Source organism: Tachyglossus aculeatus, chromosome X3 (assembly GCF_015852505.1).
Source record: "Tachyglossus aculeatus isolate mTacAcu1 chromosome X3, mTacAcu1.pri, whole genome shotgun sequence".
Taxonomy (NCBI): domain Eukaryota; kingdom Metazoa; phylum Chordata; class Mammalia; order Monotremata; family Tachyglossidae; genus Tachyglossus; species Tachyglossus aculeatus.
Window position 1 is genome coordinate 33,761,519 of NC_052099.1, and position 15,356 is coordinate 33,776,874.

The following is a 15,356-nucleotide window of genomic DNA, read 5'->3' on the forward strand; positions in this document are numbered from 1 at the left end:
TGACTGTGTGCAGAGCACTGGACTAAGCGCTTGAAATCTTTCAGAAGGACAAGGCTGCGGGGGGGGGGGGTCCCCATCTGATTTGGGGCCAATCAATCAATCAATCAAGCGTATTTATTGAGCGCTTACTGTGTGCAGAGCACTGGACTAAGCGCTTGAAATCTTTCAGAAGGACAAGGCTGGGGGGGGGTCCCCATCTGATTTGGGGCCAATCAATCAATCAATTGTATTTATTGAGCGCTTACTGTGTGCGGAGCACTGGACTAAGCGCTTGGGGAGTACAGACCGGCAACAGAGAGAGACGGTCCCTACCCAGCGACGGCCTCACGGTCTAGTATTTATTGAGCGCTGACTGTGTGCAGAGCACTGGACTAAGCGCTTGAAATCTTTCAGAAGGACAAGGCTGCGGGGGGGTCCCCATCTGATTTGGGGCCAATCAATCAATCAATCGTATTTATTGAGTAAGCGCTCAATAAATACGATTGATGATGATGATGATGATTGAGCGCTCACTGTGTGCAGAGCACTGTACTAAGCGCCTGGGAAGTACAAATTGGCAACATATAGAGACAGTCCCTACCCAACAGTGGGCTCACAGTCTCCCGGGCCGTCCCAGTGCGTGGCACATACTAAGCGCTTAATAAATACCATCATCATTATTATTTTATAATAGACTGTGAGCCTTTTAGACTGTGAGCCCACTGTTGGGTAGGGACTGTCTCTGTATGTTGCCAATGTGTACTTCCCAAGCGCTTAGTACAGTGCTCTGCACATAGTAAGCGCTCAATAAATACGATTGATGATGATGATGATGATTTGCATTATTATTATTTAGTGCTTGTGGTTCGGGGTTTTAAAGGCAACCTCCCCCGTCCCAGCCTGTCGGAGCGATTCTCCCGAGGGCCGTTATCGATACTTGGGGATCGATACTTCGGGAGCGGCGGTTTCCATCCCCAGGACGGGGATGGACTCGACCTGAATCGTCGCCTGGACGAAAGAAGCATCGCCCTGTGTTGCCAATTTGTACTTCCCAAGCGCTTAGTACAGTGCTCTGCACATAGTAAGCGCTCAATAAATACGATTGATGATTGATTGAAACAAAGTTCGGGGCGAGGAATGGGGGGGAAGGAAAAATCCCCTCATGATTTTTAGGATGCTAAAAATTTTTAGGATGCTCCTCGCTCCCCAGGGTCTCTCTCTCTGTGTGTGTGTGTGTGTGTGTGTGTGTGTGTGTGTGTGGTTTTTTTTTTTTCACCGTTTTCTCCTCCCTTTGCAACAGGAGGCGGGGGACCAGCCGAGCGGGGCGTCGCTGGGATCTGAATGGGAAGTCTAAGGAAGAAGAAAAGGCTTCCTGATTTACAGCCTCCTTCGGGGCTCCGGGCTGCGCGTTGGAGAGCCCCGAGGGCTGCGTGTTGTCCGGGGAACCGGCTGCCTTAGGGCCGGAGAGGGGGGCCCTGGGGCCCCGTGGGCAGCGCCCTCCTCCTGCCCCGGAGGGCACCCAGGCCTCCCCGAAGGCCCGGGGGAGGAGGCAGGAGTGGCGGGGCCGCGGCCTAAGGGTTTTCCGAGACTCAGGCCCCGAAGGGAGCGCCTTGGCCCTCGGAGGGAAGCGGGGCAGACCCTGGACCATCCGTCTCCGGACGGGAGCCCGGCGGCCCCGACACACCGGCATCGCTTCCCAGAACCAGCTCGGACCCTCCCTCCGTCTCTCTCTCTTTCTCCCCCTCTCTTTTCCTCCCTCTCTCTCCCTCTCCTCTCCCTTTTCCTTCTTTCTCCCTCTCTCCTTCTCACTCTCCCTCTTTCCCTCTTTCCCTCTCTCTCTCTACCTCTCTCCCTCTCCCCTTCCTCCTTCTCCCTCTTTCCCCCTCTTTCCTTTCCTTCCCTTCCCTCTCCCTCTTTCCTTCCCTCTCCCTCTTTCCTTCCCTCTCCCTCTTTCCCTCCCTCTCCCTCTTTCCTTCCCTCTCCCTATTTCCCTCCTTCTCCCTCTTTCCTGCCCCCTCTCCCTTGCCTGCCCCCTCTCCCTTGCCTGCCCTCTCTCCCTTGCCTGCCCCCTCTCCCTTGCCTGCCCTCTCTCCTTTTCCTGCCCTCTCTCCTTTTCCTGCCCTCTCTCCTTTTCCTGCCCTCTCTCCTTTTCCTGCCCTCTCCCGCTTTCCTGCCCTCTCCCGCTTTCCTGCCCTCTCCCTCTTCCCTGCCCTCTCCCTCTTTCCTGCCCTCTCCCTCTTTCCCTCCCTCACCCTCTCTCCCTTTTTCTCCTACTCTCCCTCTCCCTTTTCCCCTCTCCCTCTTTGCTTCCATCTCCCTCTTTCCCCCTCTTCCTTCTTCTCCTACCGCCCCTCCGTCCCTCCCCGTGTCCCTCCCTCTCCCTCTTTCCCTCCGTCCCGGGTGCGGAGCGTCTCTAACAGTGCCGCCGCCCGGGCCGGGGCCGCCTCCAGTCGCTGCGGGAAAGTGGGCTCCGGGAGCCGAGGTCCGGGCCGTTCTCCCTCCCGTCCTGTCGGTTTTCCGTCTTCTCCCCTTTCCCCAAATCTCGGCCCCGGTGACGACGGAGGCGGCGGCGGCCGAGGGCCTGCTGTTGAGGTTCCCCCGAGGAGGGGGCGCCGGGTGCGAATCCCGCTCCGCCTCTCCACACCCCGGATCGCGCCTCCAACGACGCCTGCTCTAACGGCCCCCGCGAGGCGTGATAGGCGCCCCGTCGGCTCTCCCGACCCCTGGAGTGGGAAGACGAAGCTTTGGGCGACCCCACTCCGGGCAACCAGCCCTTGGCATCGTTCGGCGAATGGTCCTGTCCCCCGGGCCGGTCTCACCGCGCCCTTTCTCTCCTCCCCCCCCCCCCCCCCCCCCGCTGTCCTCCACTACAGAGCCCGTGGGGGAAGCCCGTGTCCAGCCTGCTCCCGGTGGCCGCAGCAACGGCAGGACCCCCCCTCCGAGCGGGACCCCAATTCCTCCGCCCCTGCCAGGACCCTCCGCCGGAGAGACCACCAGCCCCACCATTCAGCGCGCAAGATACCCTCCAGGTAACGCGGCCTCCATCCCCCTCCATCCCCCGGGCCTCGGGAGTCCTCGGCGTGGCCTCTCATTCTCAGCTGGCTGATTTGGGGCCAGTCACTTCACTTCCCAGCGCTTAGAACAGTGCTTTGCACATAGTAAGCGCTTAATAAATGCCATTATTATTATTCTCATTATTCGCTGGGCCTCAGTGACCTCATCTGTCAAATGGGGATGAAGACTGTGAGCCCCCCCCATGGGACAGCCTGTTCAGCTTGTAACCTCCCCAGCGCTTAGAACGGTGCTTTGCACGTAGTATGCACTTAATAAATGCCATTATTATTATTCTTATTATTCTCTGGGTCTCAGTGACCTCATCTGTCAAATGGGGATGAAGACTTTGAGCCCCCCCCCCCCATGGGACAGCCTGTTCACCTTGTAACCTCCCCAGCGCTTAGAAAAGTGCCTCACACATAAGCGCTTAATAAATGCCATTATTATTATTACTTTTAAGAAGAGAAGAAGCCCATTTGTCCCGGCATGCTAGTCATTTCTCTGGTCCTCAGTTCCCTCATCTGTTAAATGGGGATGAAGACTGTGAGCCCCCCATGGGACAACCTGATGACCTTGTACCCTCCCCAGCGCTTAGAACAGTGCTTTGCACATAGTAAGCGCTTAATAAATGCCATTAAAAAAAAAAGATTGTGAGCCCCACGCGGGACAACCTGATTACCTGAGAACAGTGCTTGGCACAAAGTAAGTGCCTGATAATAATAACAATAATAATGATGATGATGGTATTTAAGCGCCTACTATGTGCAGAGCACTGTACTAAGCGCTTGGGAAGTACAAGTTGGCAACACGAGATGTTTTCTCCTCGTTAGTGTCGTTCGAATTGCCCTTCAGACTAAATACTGTGGGGCTCACAGTCTTTATCCCGTTTTACAGATGAGGGAACTGAGGCACAGAGAAGTGAAGTGGCTTGCCCGAGGTCACCCAGCGGATGAGTGGCGGAGCCGGGATTTGAACCCATGACCTCTGACTTCCAAGCCCGTGCTCTTTCCACTGAGCCACGCTGCCTAACAAAAATATTTATTATTATTATTATTATTGTTATTATTATTATCCCCCACCCTTCGTCCACCGCCCGCCCAGGGAGATGCCCCAGGGAGGAGCGGGAAGCGCTCAGTCCGCAACTTGGGCAACTTCTGGACGCGCAAGGCGAGGGACGGGCTGGGGAAACGAGAAGCAGCGTGACTCAGTGGCAAGAGCCTGGGCTTGCGAGTCACAAGGCGTGGGTTCTAATCCCACCTCCGCCACTCATCCGCTGGGTGACCTCGGGCAAGCCACTTCACCTCTCTGCGCCTCATCTCATCTGTAAAACGGGGATAAAGACTGTGAGCCCCACAGCATTTTAGCCTGAAGGGCAATTTGAACGACACTAACGAGGAGAAAACATCTCGTGTTGCCAACTTGTACTTCCCAAGCGCTTAGTACAGTGCTCTGCACACAGTAAGCGCTCAGTAAATACGATTGAATGAATGAATGAATCTACTCCCCGCAACGTGGGGAAAAGTACTTTTCCACTTTGGTTAGAAATGAAGCCTACCGATCCCTTTTTTTCCTCCGAGAAGGCTCCCTCCCCACTCCTCCACTCATTTTGGGAAAGGGGGAGATTCTCTCTCCCCGATAAATAAATGATCCGTGGCTCAGTGGAAAGAGCCCGGGCTTTGGAGTCAGAGGTCGTGAGTTCAAATCCCTCTCCGCCAGCTGCCAGCTGTGTGACTTTGGGCAAGTCACTTCACTTCCCTGTGCCTCAGTGACCTCATCGGGAAAATGGGGATTAAGACTGTGAGCCCCCCCGTGGGACAACTTGATCACCTTGTAACCTCCCCAGCGATTAGAACAGTGCTTGGCACATAGTAAACGCTTAATAAATACCATAATTATTATTATTATTATTATTATTATTATTATTATCTGGGCAGGAGCCTAGCCGTTCGAAGAGAAAATCTAACACACCGATTTCTCCTCGCCAGTTCGGGGGGAGATCCGTAAGGGTGCCTTTCTAAAAGACGATGTGATTCTCCAGAACTGGTCCGTGTCCATATAATAATAATAATAATAACAATAATAATAATAATAGTAATAATAATTGAAGGGCAGACCCGATTCTAAGTCACCAGAGGCCTTCAGTGACCCGTCCCTGAAACTTCCAGTTTGACCCGGCTCTGTTTCCCTGGGTATTTGGAAAATCCCGTCTTCTCCAGAGGCTCGGGGTTCAGTACACTTGGCGACCTAACAACTCCCCTGGTTAAAAATGGACACTGTAGCTCATTCATTCATTCAATCGTATTTATTGAGCGCTTACTGTGGGCAGAGCCCCGGACTAAGCGCTTGGAAAGTACAATGCATTCATTCAATCGTATTTATTGAGCGCTTACTGTGGGCAGAGCACCAGACTAAGCTCTTGGAAAGTACAGTGCATTCATTCAATCGTATTTATTGAGCGCTTACTGTGTGCAGAGCACCGGACTAAGCGCTTGGAAAGTACGATTCATTCATTCAGTCGTATTTATTGAGCGCTTACTGTGGGCAGAGCAGCGGACTAAGCGCTTGGAAAGTACAATTCATTCATTCAATCGTATTTATTGAGCGCTTACTGTGGGCAGAGCACCGGACTAAGCGCTTGGAAAGTACAATGCATTCATTCAATCGTATTTATTGAGCGCTTACTGTGGGCAGAGCACCGGACTAAGCGCTTGGAAAGTACAATGCATTCATTCAATCGTATTTATTGAGCGCTTACTGTGGGCAGAGCACCGGACTAAGCGCTTGGGAAGTCCAAGTTGGCAACATATAGAGACGGTCCCTCCCCAACAGTGGGCTCACAGTCTAGAAATTCGGCAGCAGAGACATGTTTCACTTGTCCTGGTGTAGAAGCGAGAATAATAATAATAATATAATAATAATAATAATGGCATTTATTAAGCGCTTACTATGTGCAAAGCACTGAGACTGTTTTGTAACAAATGGGGCAGCCTCCCCAAAGCCCGTGCCCTGCTCGCAACTTTGCCTCTCGGCGCCGCTGAATCCATCAGTCCTATTTCTAATAATAATAATGAGGACATTTGCTAAGCGCTTACTATGTGCCGAGCACTGTTCTAAGCGCTGGGGGAGATACAAGGTAATGAGGTTGTCCCACGTGGGACTCACAGTCTTCATCCCCGTTTTACAGATGAAGGAACTGAGGCCCGGGGAAGTGAAGTGACTGGCCCACAGTCACCCAGCCGATACGTGGAGGAGCCGGGATTAGAACCCACGACCGCTGACTCGCTAACCCGGGATCTTGCCACTTCTCGAGAAGCAAAGTGGCTTCGTGGAAAGAGCCCGGGCTTGGGAGTCAGAGGTCGTGGGTTCTAATCCTGCCTCTGCTACTTATCAACTGGGTGACCTTGGGCAAGCCACTTCACTTCTCCATGCCTCAGTTTCCTCATCTGTAAAATGGGAATGAAGACTGTGAGCCCCACATGGGGTAACCCGATGACCTTATATCTCCCCCAGCGCTTAGAACAGTGCTCGGCACATAGTCAGCGCTTAACAAATGCCATTATTATTATTATTCTCCAGGAATGGCCGGAGGCCTCCTTCTCATTCATTCGTTCATTCAATCGTATTGATTGAGCACTTACTGTACGCAGAGCACTGTACTAAGCGCTTGGAAAGTACCATTCAGCAAACTTTCCTCCTCGCCTTCCCTCCAGCATCCCCCTCCCCAATTCTGGGGCCCGTGGAAGTGATAGCCCCGGATTTTCCTTGGGGCGGGGGAGGCCTGGCCGAATAATAATAATAATAATAATAATAATGATGGCATTTGTTAAGCGCCGACTACGTGCTGAGCACTGTTCTAAACGCCGCGGGGGGTGGGGGGGAGACAGAAGGTGATCAGGTTGTCCCCCGTGGGGCTCCCAGGCTTCACCCCCCTTTTCCAGATGAGGCCACCGAGGGCCATTCATTCATTCATTCAATCGTATTTATTGAGCGCTTACTGTGTGCAGAGCACTGTACTAAGCGCTTGGCAAGTCCAAGTCGGCAACATATAGAGACGGTCCCTACCCAACAACGGGCTCACGGTCTAGAAGGGGGAGACAGACAACAAAACAGGTGGCCAGAGAAGTGGGTTGCTCAAAGCCAGCCAGCCGACAAGTGGCGGAGGCGGGATTAGAACCCACGACCTGGGACTCCCAAGCCCGGGCTCTTAGGGAAGCAGCATGGCTCAGTGGAAAGAGCCCGGGCTTTGGAGTCAGAGGTCATGGGTTCAAACCCCGGCTCTGCCCATTGTCAGCTGGGTGACTTGGGCAAGTCACTTCACTTCCCTGTGCCTCAGTTACCTCATCTGTGAAATGGGGATTAAGACTGTGAGCCCCATGTGGGACAAGCTGATCTCCTTGTAACCTCCCCGGCGCTTAGGACAGTGCTTTGCACATAGTAAGCGCTTACTAAATGCCATCATTATTATTATTCCCGGTTCTCCTCCCCCCCAGGGGGTGGAACGAGGCCTGTGGTGGACGGGTCCGTCCTGACGGTGCGTACTGTCCCTGTTTCTGTCGTTGCAGACATGCCCTGCGTGCAAGCCCAGTATAGCCCATCGCCGCCCGGCCCGGGCTATTTGGCGGCGCCCTGCGCCTATAGCGCAGACCCTATGGACCCTATGGACCCGGACTACGCCAAGCTGAGCGTGGGGCTGGGCAGCGCCGAGCTGGCCGCCACCACCGCCCTGCCCAGCTTCAGCACGTTCATGGAGGGCTACCCGGGCGCCTTCGACCTCAAGCCGTCGTGCCTGTACCAGGGGCAGGCCCCGGCCGGGCCCAGGCCGCCGGGCAAGCCGGAGGACGGTCGCCACCATGGCTACCCCCCTGCAGGCCCGCCGGGGCCTGCCCTCTACTTCAAGCCCGCGCCCCCGTCCCCGCCCGCCTTCTCTGGACCCCTGTGGGACGGCCCGCTGGACGCCCCCGGGCCCCTGATGGACGCCCCGGGCAAGGCCGCCCCCGCCCGCTTCCCCCTCTTCCACTTCAAGACTTCACCGCCGCCCTCCTCCTCCGGGCAGCAGCCGGGCTACGACGCCTCCACCTCCTCCTCCTCCTCCACGCTGCACCTGCCCCTGGGCGTCCAGCCCAACGCCGCCCTGGAGGGCCACGCTTACGGGCTGCCGCTGGCCAAGAGGGCGACCGGCCTGGCCTACCCCCAGCTGGGGCTGGCCAGCGAGGGCAGCCTCCCGTCCCCTCCCGGACGGACTGGCACGGCCGGGGAGGGCACCTGTGCCGTGTGCGGGGACAATGCCGCCTGCCAGCACTACGGTGTGCGCACCTGCGAGGGCTGCAAGGGCTTCTTCAAGGTGAGACCCGGTGCCCCGGCCCCCCTGCCACCCACCCTTTCCATCCGCTCCGTCCCCCATAGGCCTCTCTGCTGCACTGTGGCCACTCCTGCCTGGGCACTATCGCAATGATAACAATCATCACGGTATTTAATAATAATAATAATAATGGCATTTATTAAGCGCTTACTATGTGCAAGTTGCCAAGTTACTATGTTATGTTGCCAATTTGTACTTCCCAAGCGCTTAGTCCAGTGCTCTGCACATAGTAAGCGCTCAATAAATGCGATTGATGATGATGATGATGATGCAAGGCACTGTTCTAAGCGCTGGGGAGGTTACAAGGTGGGGCAGGTTGTCCCACATGGGGCTCACAGTCTTAATCCCCGTTTTACAGATGAGGGAACTGAGGCCCAGAGAAGTGAAGTGACTTGCCCAAAGTCACACAGCCGACAGGTGGTGGAGCCTGGATTCGAACCCATGACCTCTGACTCCAAAGCCCGGGCTCATCAGTCAATCAATCGTATTCATTGAGCGCTTACCGTGTGCAGAGCACTGGACTAAGCGCTTGGGAAGTCCAAGTTGGCAACATAGAGAGACGGTCCCTACCCAACAGAGGGCTCACGGTCTAGAAGGGGGAGACAGAGAACAAAACCAAACAGATTAACAAAATAAAATAAATAGAATAGATAGGTACAAGTAAAATAAATAAATGGAGTAATAAATATGTACAAACATATATACATATATACAGGTGCTGTGGGGAAGAGAAGGAGGCAAGACGGGGGGAATGGAGAGGGGGACGAGGGGGAGAGGAAGGAGGGGGGCTCCTCCTTGAGAAGCAGCGTGGCTCAGTGGAAAGAGCCCGGGCTTTGTAGTCAGAGGTCAGGGGTTCAAATCCCGGCTCCACCAGTTGTCAGCTGTGCGACTTCGGGCGAGTCACTTCACTTCCCTGGACCTCAGTGACCTCATCTGTAAAATGGGGATTAAGACTGTGAGCCCCCCGTGGGACAACCTGATCATCTCGTAGCCTTCCCCAGCGCTTAGAACAGTGCTTTGCACATAGTAAGCACTTAATAAATGCCATCATTATTAGTAGTAGTAGTAGGAAGCGCTTAACAAATAATAATAGTGATGGCATTTATTAAGTGCTTACTACTACTAAATACATGCCATCACTATTATTATTATTATTATTATTATTTGTTAAGCGCTTACTATGCGTGAAGCGCTGTACGCGAGGTCATCGGTTGTCCCCCGTGGGGCTCACAAGTCTTAATCCCCATTTTCCAGAAGAGGTCACTGAGGCCCAGGGAAGTTGTGACAATTTAATTTTATGATGGTATTTATTAAGCGTTTACTATGTGCAAAGCACTGTTCCAAACGCTGGGGAGATTACAAGGTGATCAGGTTGTCCCACGGGGGGTTCATGGTCTACATCCCCATTTTCCAGATGAGGTCACTGAGGCCCAGAGAAGTCAAGTGACTTGCCGAAAGTCACACAGCTGGCAAGCGGCGGAGCGGGGATTAGAACCCACGACCTCTGACTCCCAAGCCCGGGCTCTTTCCACCGAGCCACGCTGCTTCTTTATAGAAATGAAGTAAACTGTTGGGTAGGGATTGTCCCTCTCTGTTGCCGAATTGTCCTTTCCAAGTGCTCAGCACAGTGTTGTGCACACAGTAAGCACTCAATAAAGACGATTTAATGAATCTCGGACCCACCCAGGGCCGCCGCCTCCCCCCAGGGGCTTCTCCTAGGAGAAAGTGGGCGAGGCGCGGTGGATGGAGCACGGGCTCGGGAGTCGGAAGGTCGTGGGTTCTAATCCCCGCACCGCCCCTTGCCTGCTGGGTGAACCTGGGTCAGTCGCTTGACTTCTCTGGGCCTCAGCGACCTCATCTGGAAAATGGGGATTGAGAGAAGGAGCCCCGCGTGGGACAGGGACTCCGGCCAACCCCATTTGCCCGTCTCCACTCCGGCCCTGGCCCAGTAAGCGCTTGACAAATATCACGGTTATTATTATAAATTTGACCGAGGAATTGGATGCCAGTGGAGTGCCAAGGGTTGGACTCTTCCGATGGCTCATGCCACCCACCGGTATCGCTCAAGGCATGCTGCGAGAAACCGCGGCCTCACCCCATCCCAAGGATGTGGATTTAGTAGGGACTCCCTCTTCTTCACCCCTCTGTGGCTACTGGGAGCCACGGACTACACGCCAGCTTGCCTCGGGCTGCTGACTACTACCGGGTGGCTAAACTTGGAGCAGTCCGGGTTGGCAACGGGAAGACGCGGCTCGGACGAGGGCAGGAGGAGATCCGGGCTACCTCCGCGAGTACGGATTGGAATCCGGATTAGGGCTATTTTCTAGCCAATTGGACCTCCCACTTACTGACCAGATCGCCTGAATCTCCTCACTTAGAGAATTAGGGCTCTTGGTAATGGGGGAAAATATCCGCAGCTTTCCAAAGTGTCTAATTTCCCCAAAGTGATAGGGAGAATCTCGCTCGCAATCGCCCGTGTTCGTTTATAATAGTGGTACCTGTTAAGTGCTCACTATAATAATAATAATGATGGCATTTGTTAAGCACTTACTATGTGCAGAGCACTGTTCTAAGCGCTGGGGGGAATACAAGGTGGTCAGGTTGTCCCACGGGGGGCTCACAGTCTTAATCATCATCATCAATCGTATTTATTGAGCGCTTACTGTGTGCAGAGCACTGTACTAATCCCCATTGTCCAGATGAGGTAACTGAGGCTCAGAGAAGTGAAGTGACTTGCCCAAGGTCACACAGCAGACATGTGGGGGAGCCGGGATTCAAACCCATGACCTCTGACTCCAAAGCCCGGGCTCTTTCCACTGAGCCACGCCGCTTCTCTGTGCGGCAAGCCTATGTGCCAAGCACATGTGCTTCTATGTGCCAAGCACCGTACTAGATACAAAGCAATCAGGATGGACCCAGTCCCACACGGAGCTTACACTCTCTAAGTAGGAGGGAGAACAGATATTGGATCTCCATTTTAGAAAAGAGGAAACTGAGGCACTGGGAAGTCGTTCTTTGCCCAAGGTCACACAATGTGTGATTAGAACTAGGGTCCTCTGACTCCTGATCTTTCCACGAGGCCATATGGCTTCTCACCTACTCCTGCTTGGTTTTCTTTCTCTCTCATTCACCCGCTCTAGGTTGCTTCTCTTTCCCTCTCTCTTTTTCTTTGGAATTTGCTTGGATCATTTGGGATGACCCACTGATTGGAATAGCTGGGGTTGTTTGCAACTCCTCAAATGGAGCGCTGAACTTGAGAGTGTCCCTGCACCCCCATAGCCACATTTTGGTTTTTTTTCCCTGTTCAGCGCAACCGCTGCCACTTTATTAAGAAACCTGCTGTGGGGCCATGAGACCTAATTTCTTTCATTTCTAGAGTGCAACAGAGAGGCTTATGGTGACAGTGGAGATTGGGGCCTGATTTGGTGCCAGGGTTGTGTATCCCTATTAAGCGCTTAGTACAGTGCTTTGCACACTCAATAAGTATGATTTGAATCATGCTGCCTCTGCTGACATCTGTTCTTCCATCCCAATAATTTCTGGGACACAGAGTTCCAGAAATGTCAATCTGCTTCCCAGACAGCATTATTGGGAATATATTGGGAAACACCCGCGATGCCAGAGAGAGATTTCTTTTCTCTCCATTCCCTAAACCTGGGTTCATTCACTCCATCCCCTCCCTGACAGCTGGAGATTTCCTTGGGAATAATAAATGTAGAATTTGTCAGGCCCTTACTACGTGCCAAGCACTGTGCAAAGCCCTCTCTTTCCAAGCATTTAGAGATGCCGTCAAAGACAGACAGTCTCGGGCAGATGAATTTCACGTTCTAGCCTGTTCTCTAAAGGAGATTCTTATGAGTGTGAGGTAAGCCAACAGGAGGAAACACAAGATAGTTCTACTAAAAGTCACAGAAAGTATTTACTTGAAGGCCTCTTTTAAGGTGGGGCTCTGTAAGAGACTCTTCAGGCGGACAGAAACTATCATCAATTTCTGAATACTCACCTCTTTTCAAAGTGTTTGGTTCTCTCAAACTCTGGAGGTTTCTGTTTAACGCTCGTATTGATAGTTCTTTCGTCCCTTCAACTCTCAATCGATCAGTGGTATTTATTGAGGGTTTACTGTGTGCGGAGAACTGACCAGGAGTTTGGGGAAAATACAATAGAGTCGCTTGTTGTGGTTCGGGAACGCGTCTGTTCTAGTGTGCTCTCCCAAGTGCCTGATACAATGCTCGGCACACAGTAAGAGCTCAATAAGTATGACTGATGGATTGATATCCCTGCCTTCAAGGAACTTTCAAGTAATCTTATAAAGCGAGTTCACACTTAAATTAAAAAACGACAAAAACCTAGATGTGTTGATTCAAAGACAAGGGAGCAGATTTAACCGGTGGCCTGCCTCGGCTAATTGAATTCTTTTTATACCTCACCTATTGTTGATGTAGCGGTGAATATCCTATGATTGAAACACGGCCTTCTAATTCTATCCCTCTCCAGCTGGGCTGACACAAAAATGTAGAACAGCTGCAGGTGACAGGGAAAAGTTTATTCCTCTTAACAAAATTTCTTTAGTACTTAATTGTCAGGTGCAAAACCATCCAAGGTGAAACTTCGTAAGGGACTCCAGGCAGGGAAGAGACGCCGCTAACCTATGCAAATCAATCAATCGTATTTATTGAACGCTTACTGTGTGCAGAGCACTGTACTAAGCGCTTGGGAAGTACAAGTTGGCAACATAACATTTACCTTCAGTTTGAGCTGCTTGTTAAGAATTTGGCTAGAGCTTGACATTTAATTTACTTTTGTTCCATTTGAAACTTATAAACGGGACCCTGTGGTTAATTCATCCACCTTCTTCCTCGGCCTGTGCTTCTTTTTTTAAAGTGTTACTTTTAATAATAATGTTGGTATTTGTTAAGCGCTTACTATGTGCCAAGCACTGTTCTAAGCCCTAATAGATTTCATTCAGTGAACAAAATACTGATCCTGGAAGAAATTCCCTTTAACTAGCCACACTTTTACCAGATATTTGTGTTAAGGTTAAATTTTTATAATGTGGCACCTGCAAGATTTATTTTTTTTTTTTTTGAGGGGCATCTACAGTATTTTTCACGGGAAGCTAATTGGTAGCTAGAGTGTGGGTTTTAAAAATGATTATTCAGAAGGTAACTTTATTTTTGTTTTCTAAAATATTATTTTGTGGTGTGCAGCTTTGAAAATGATTTATCCAAACAAATTTTACCTACTTAAATTAAGTTTTCCAAGCATTCATTCAGTTTTTCATATTGTAAATGATATAAGAATATGGAGTCATTTACCCCATTTTCTAGTTAAATGATGCTAATCGCTTTTGGGGGGGGTTTCATTTCTAATGGCCAACTGAACCAGCTACTCTGATATCTAACAGTAGCGATAGTCAAATAATTCTTTCCCAGGTCATTTCTGGGTTTAATACAATAAGGTCAGCAATAATCAGGAGGAATGAGATAAGTAGAAAAATTGGTCCCAAAGGGATATTCAGAGAGGAGATAATATACTCCCTAAAGGTATGATTCGTTGACCTGGTAATTTCAGATATGATTTTATCATTCAAAGTTGGTTGCCTCTTGAGACTTGCTTCAGAACAGTCCTCGATGATTTCCAATGTAATCCGCCGCCACTAATAAAATTGTTTTTCCTGCAGGCAAGTGTGTTAGGGAATTAATTTTATCTAATTATGTGAATTGCACTGTCACTTTTCACTTTGTAATTAGAATACATCTTGTCAGGTCCCAGCTCTTTCAAGAAACTCTCTGTTGACTATTTCTGAATTTGTGTTCTCTCAGAGAACCGTACAGAAAAATGCGAAATACGTCTGCCTGGCTAATAAGAACTGTCCCGTGGATAAGAGACGTCGAAACCGCTGCCAGTATTGCAGATTTCAGAAATGTCTCAGCGTTGGCATGGTTAAGGAAGGTAATCAATCAATCAATCGTATTTATTGAGCGCTTACTGTGTGCAGAGCACTGTACTAAGCGCTTACCTTACTAAGGTAAGGGGCTTGCGCTTTTTTAACACGAGTAGATCCGATGACCTGAGCTAAAGTGTTGCTATTTAAAACCTGTACTGGTAAAAAATTTTATTTTTATTTATGGTGAAGCTCTGTTAGACTGATTCATTCAAACCATGGAGGTTTTTGTCCATTAATTGGGTGCATAAAAGGAGACCTGGAGTCTCTTAGACGGGGGCTATTGTGGATAGTTATGGATTGCATGTGTGGGCTACCCTTCAAAATGCTTGAACAGTTAAAACAATCAATTAATACTGTTTACGTGCAAAGCAGTGTACTCAGGGACTTGGAAGAGTACACCGAATCAGTACCAAGTGAAAAAAAATTTAAAGCTTATTATCATTTTTAGAAGATGAATCATATTAATGTGTGGTTGGGTTTTTTTTTTTTAACTCAACCTTTCTGTCATTTGTAACTTTTCACTAACCTCTCTGCAAACCCCAATTCTCCTCTGCTTTAACCAGTTGTCCGTACCGATAGTCTGAAAGGGAGGAGAGGTCGGCTACCTTCCAAACCAAAGAGTCCTCTCCAGCAGGAATCTTCCCAGCCCTCTCCACCTTCTCCTCCAGTCAGCATGATCAATGCCCTGGTTCGAGCTTTAACCGACTCAACCCCCAGAGACCTTGATTATTCTAGGGTAAGTGTCGCGATGCTCCAATAAATCGTCTATTTAACTGAGCAATCACATAGCCTATTCCCCGGTTCGGTGGTGCCTGAACTGAGCAGGGCTGATCTGTTGAGATTGTGTACACGAAGGTGTGCCCGTGTGCTCAGAGGTGTGCCAATGCTTGTCACTGAGTCAGAGTTTGCCCAGTTCCCCCAGTGGCAAAGCTCTGGGATGGGTTCGATTCTCAGACTTCTGTCAGGGATCAGGCAAAATCCTTCTTTTCCCCCATTTTCTAACATACGGAGCCATCT

At 50.8% G+C, this 15,356-nt stretch overlaps 1 protein-coding gene across 1 annotated transcript in view; it reads left to right on the top strand.

Moving 5' to 3' along the window:
- Window positions 1-2,303: 2,303 nt before the first annotated feature.
- Window positions 2,304-15,356, top strand: part of NR4A3 (nuclear receptor subfamily 4 group A member 3) — a 32,868-nt gene continuing 19,815 nt past the window's right edge. The window contains exons 1-4 of the mRNA XM_038770354.1: window positions 2,304-3,008; window positions 7,596-8,374; window positions 14,215-14,344; window positions 14,903-15,075. Of these exons, the coding sequence (XP_038626282.1) occupies window positions 2,771-3,008; window positions 7,596-8,374; window positions 14,215-14,344; window positions 14,903-15,075 (1,320 nt within the window). The 5' untranslated portion in view covers window positions 2,304-2,770. The remainder of the gene's footprint in view (window positions 3,009-7,595; window positions 8,375-14,214; window positions 14,345-14,902; window positions 15,076-15,356) is intronic.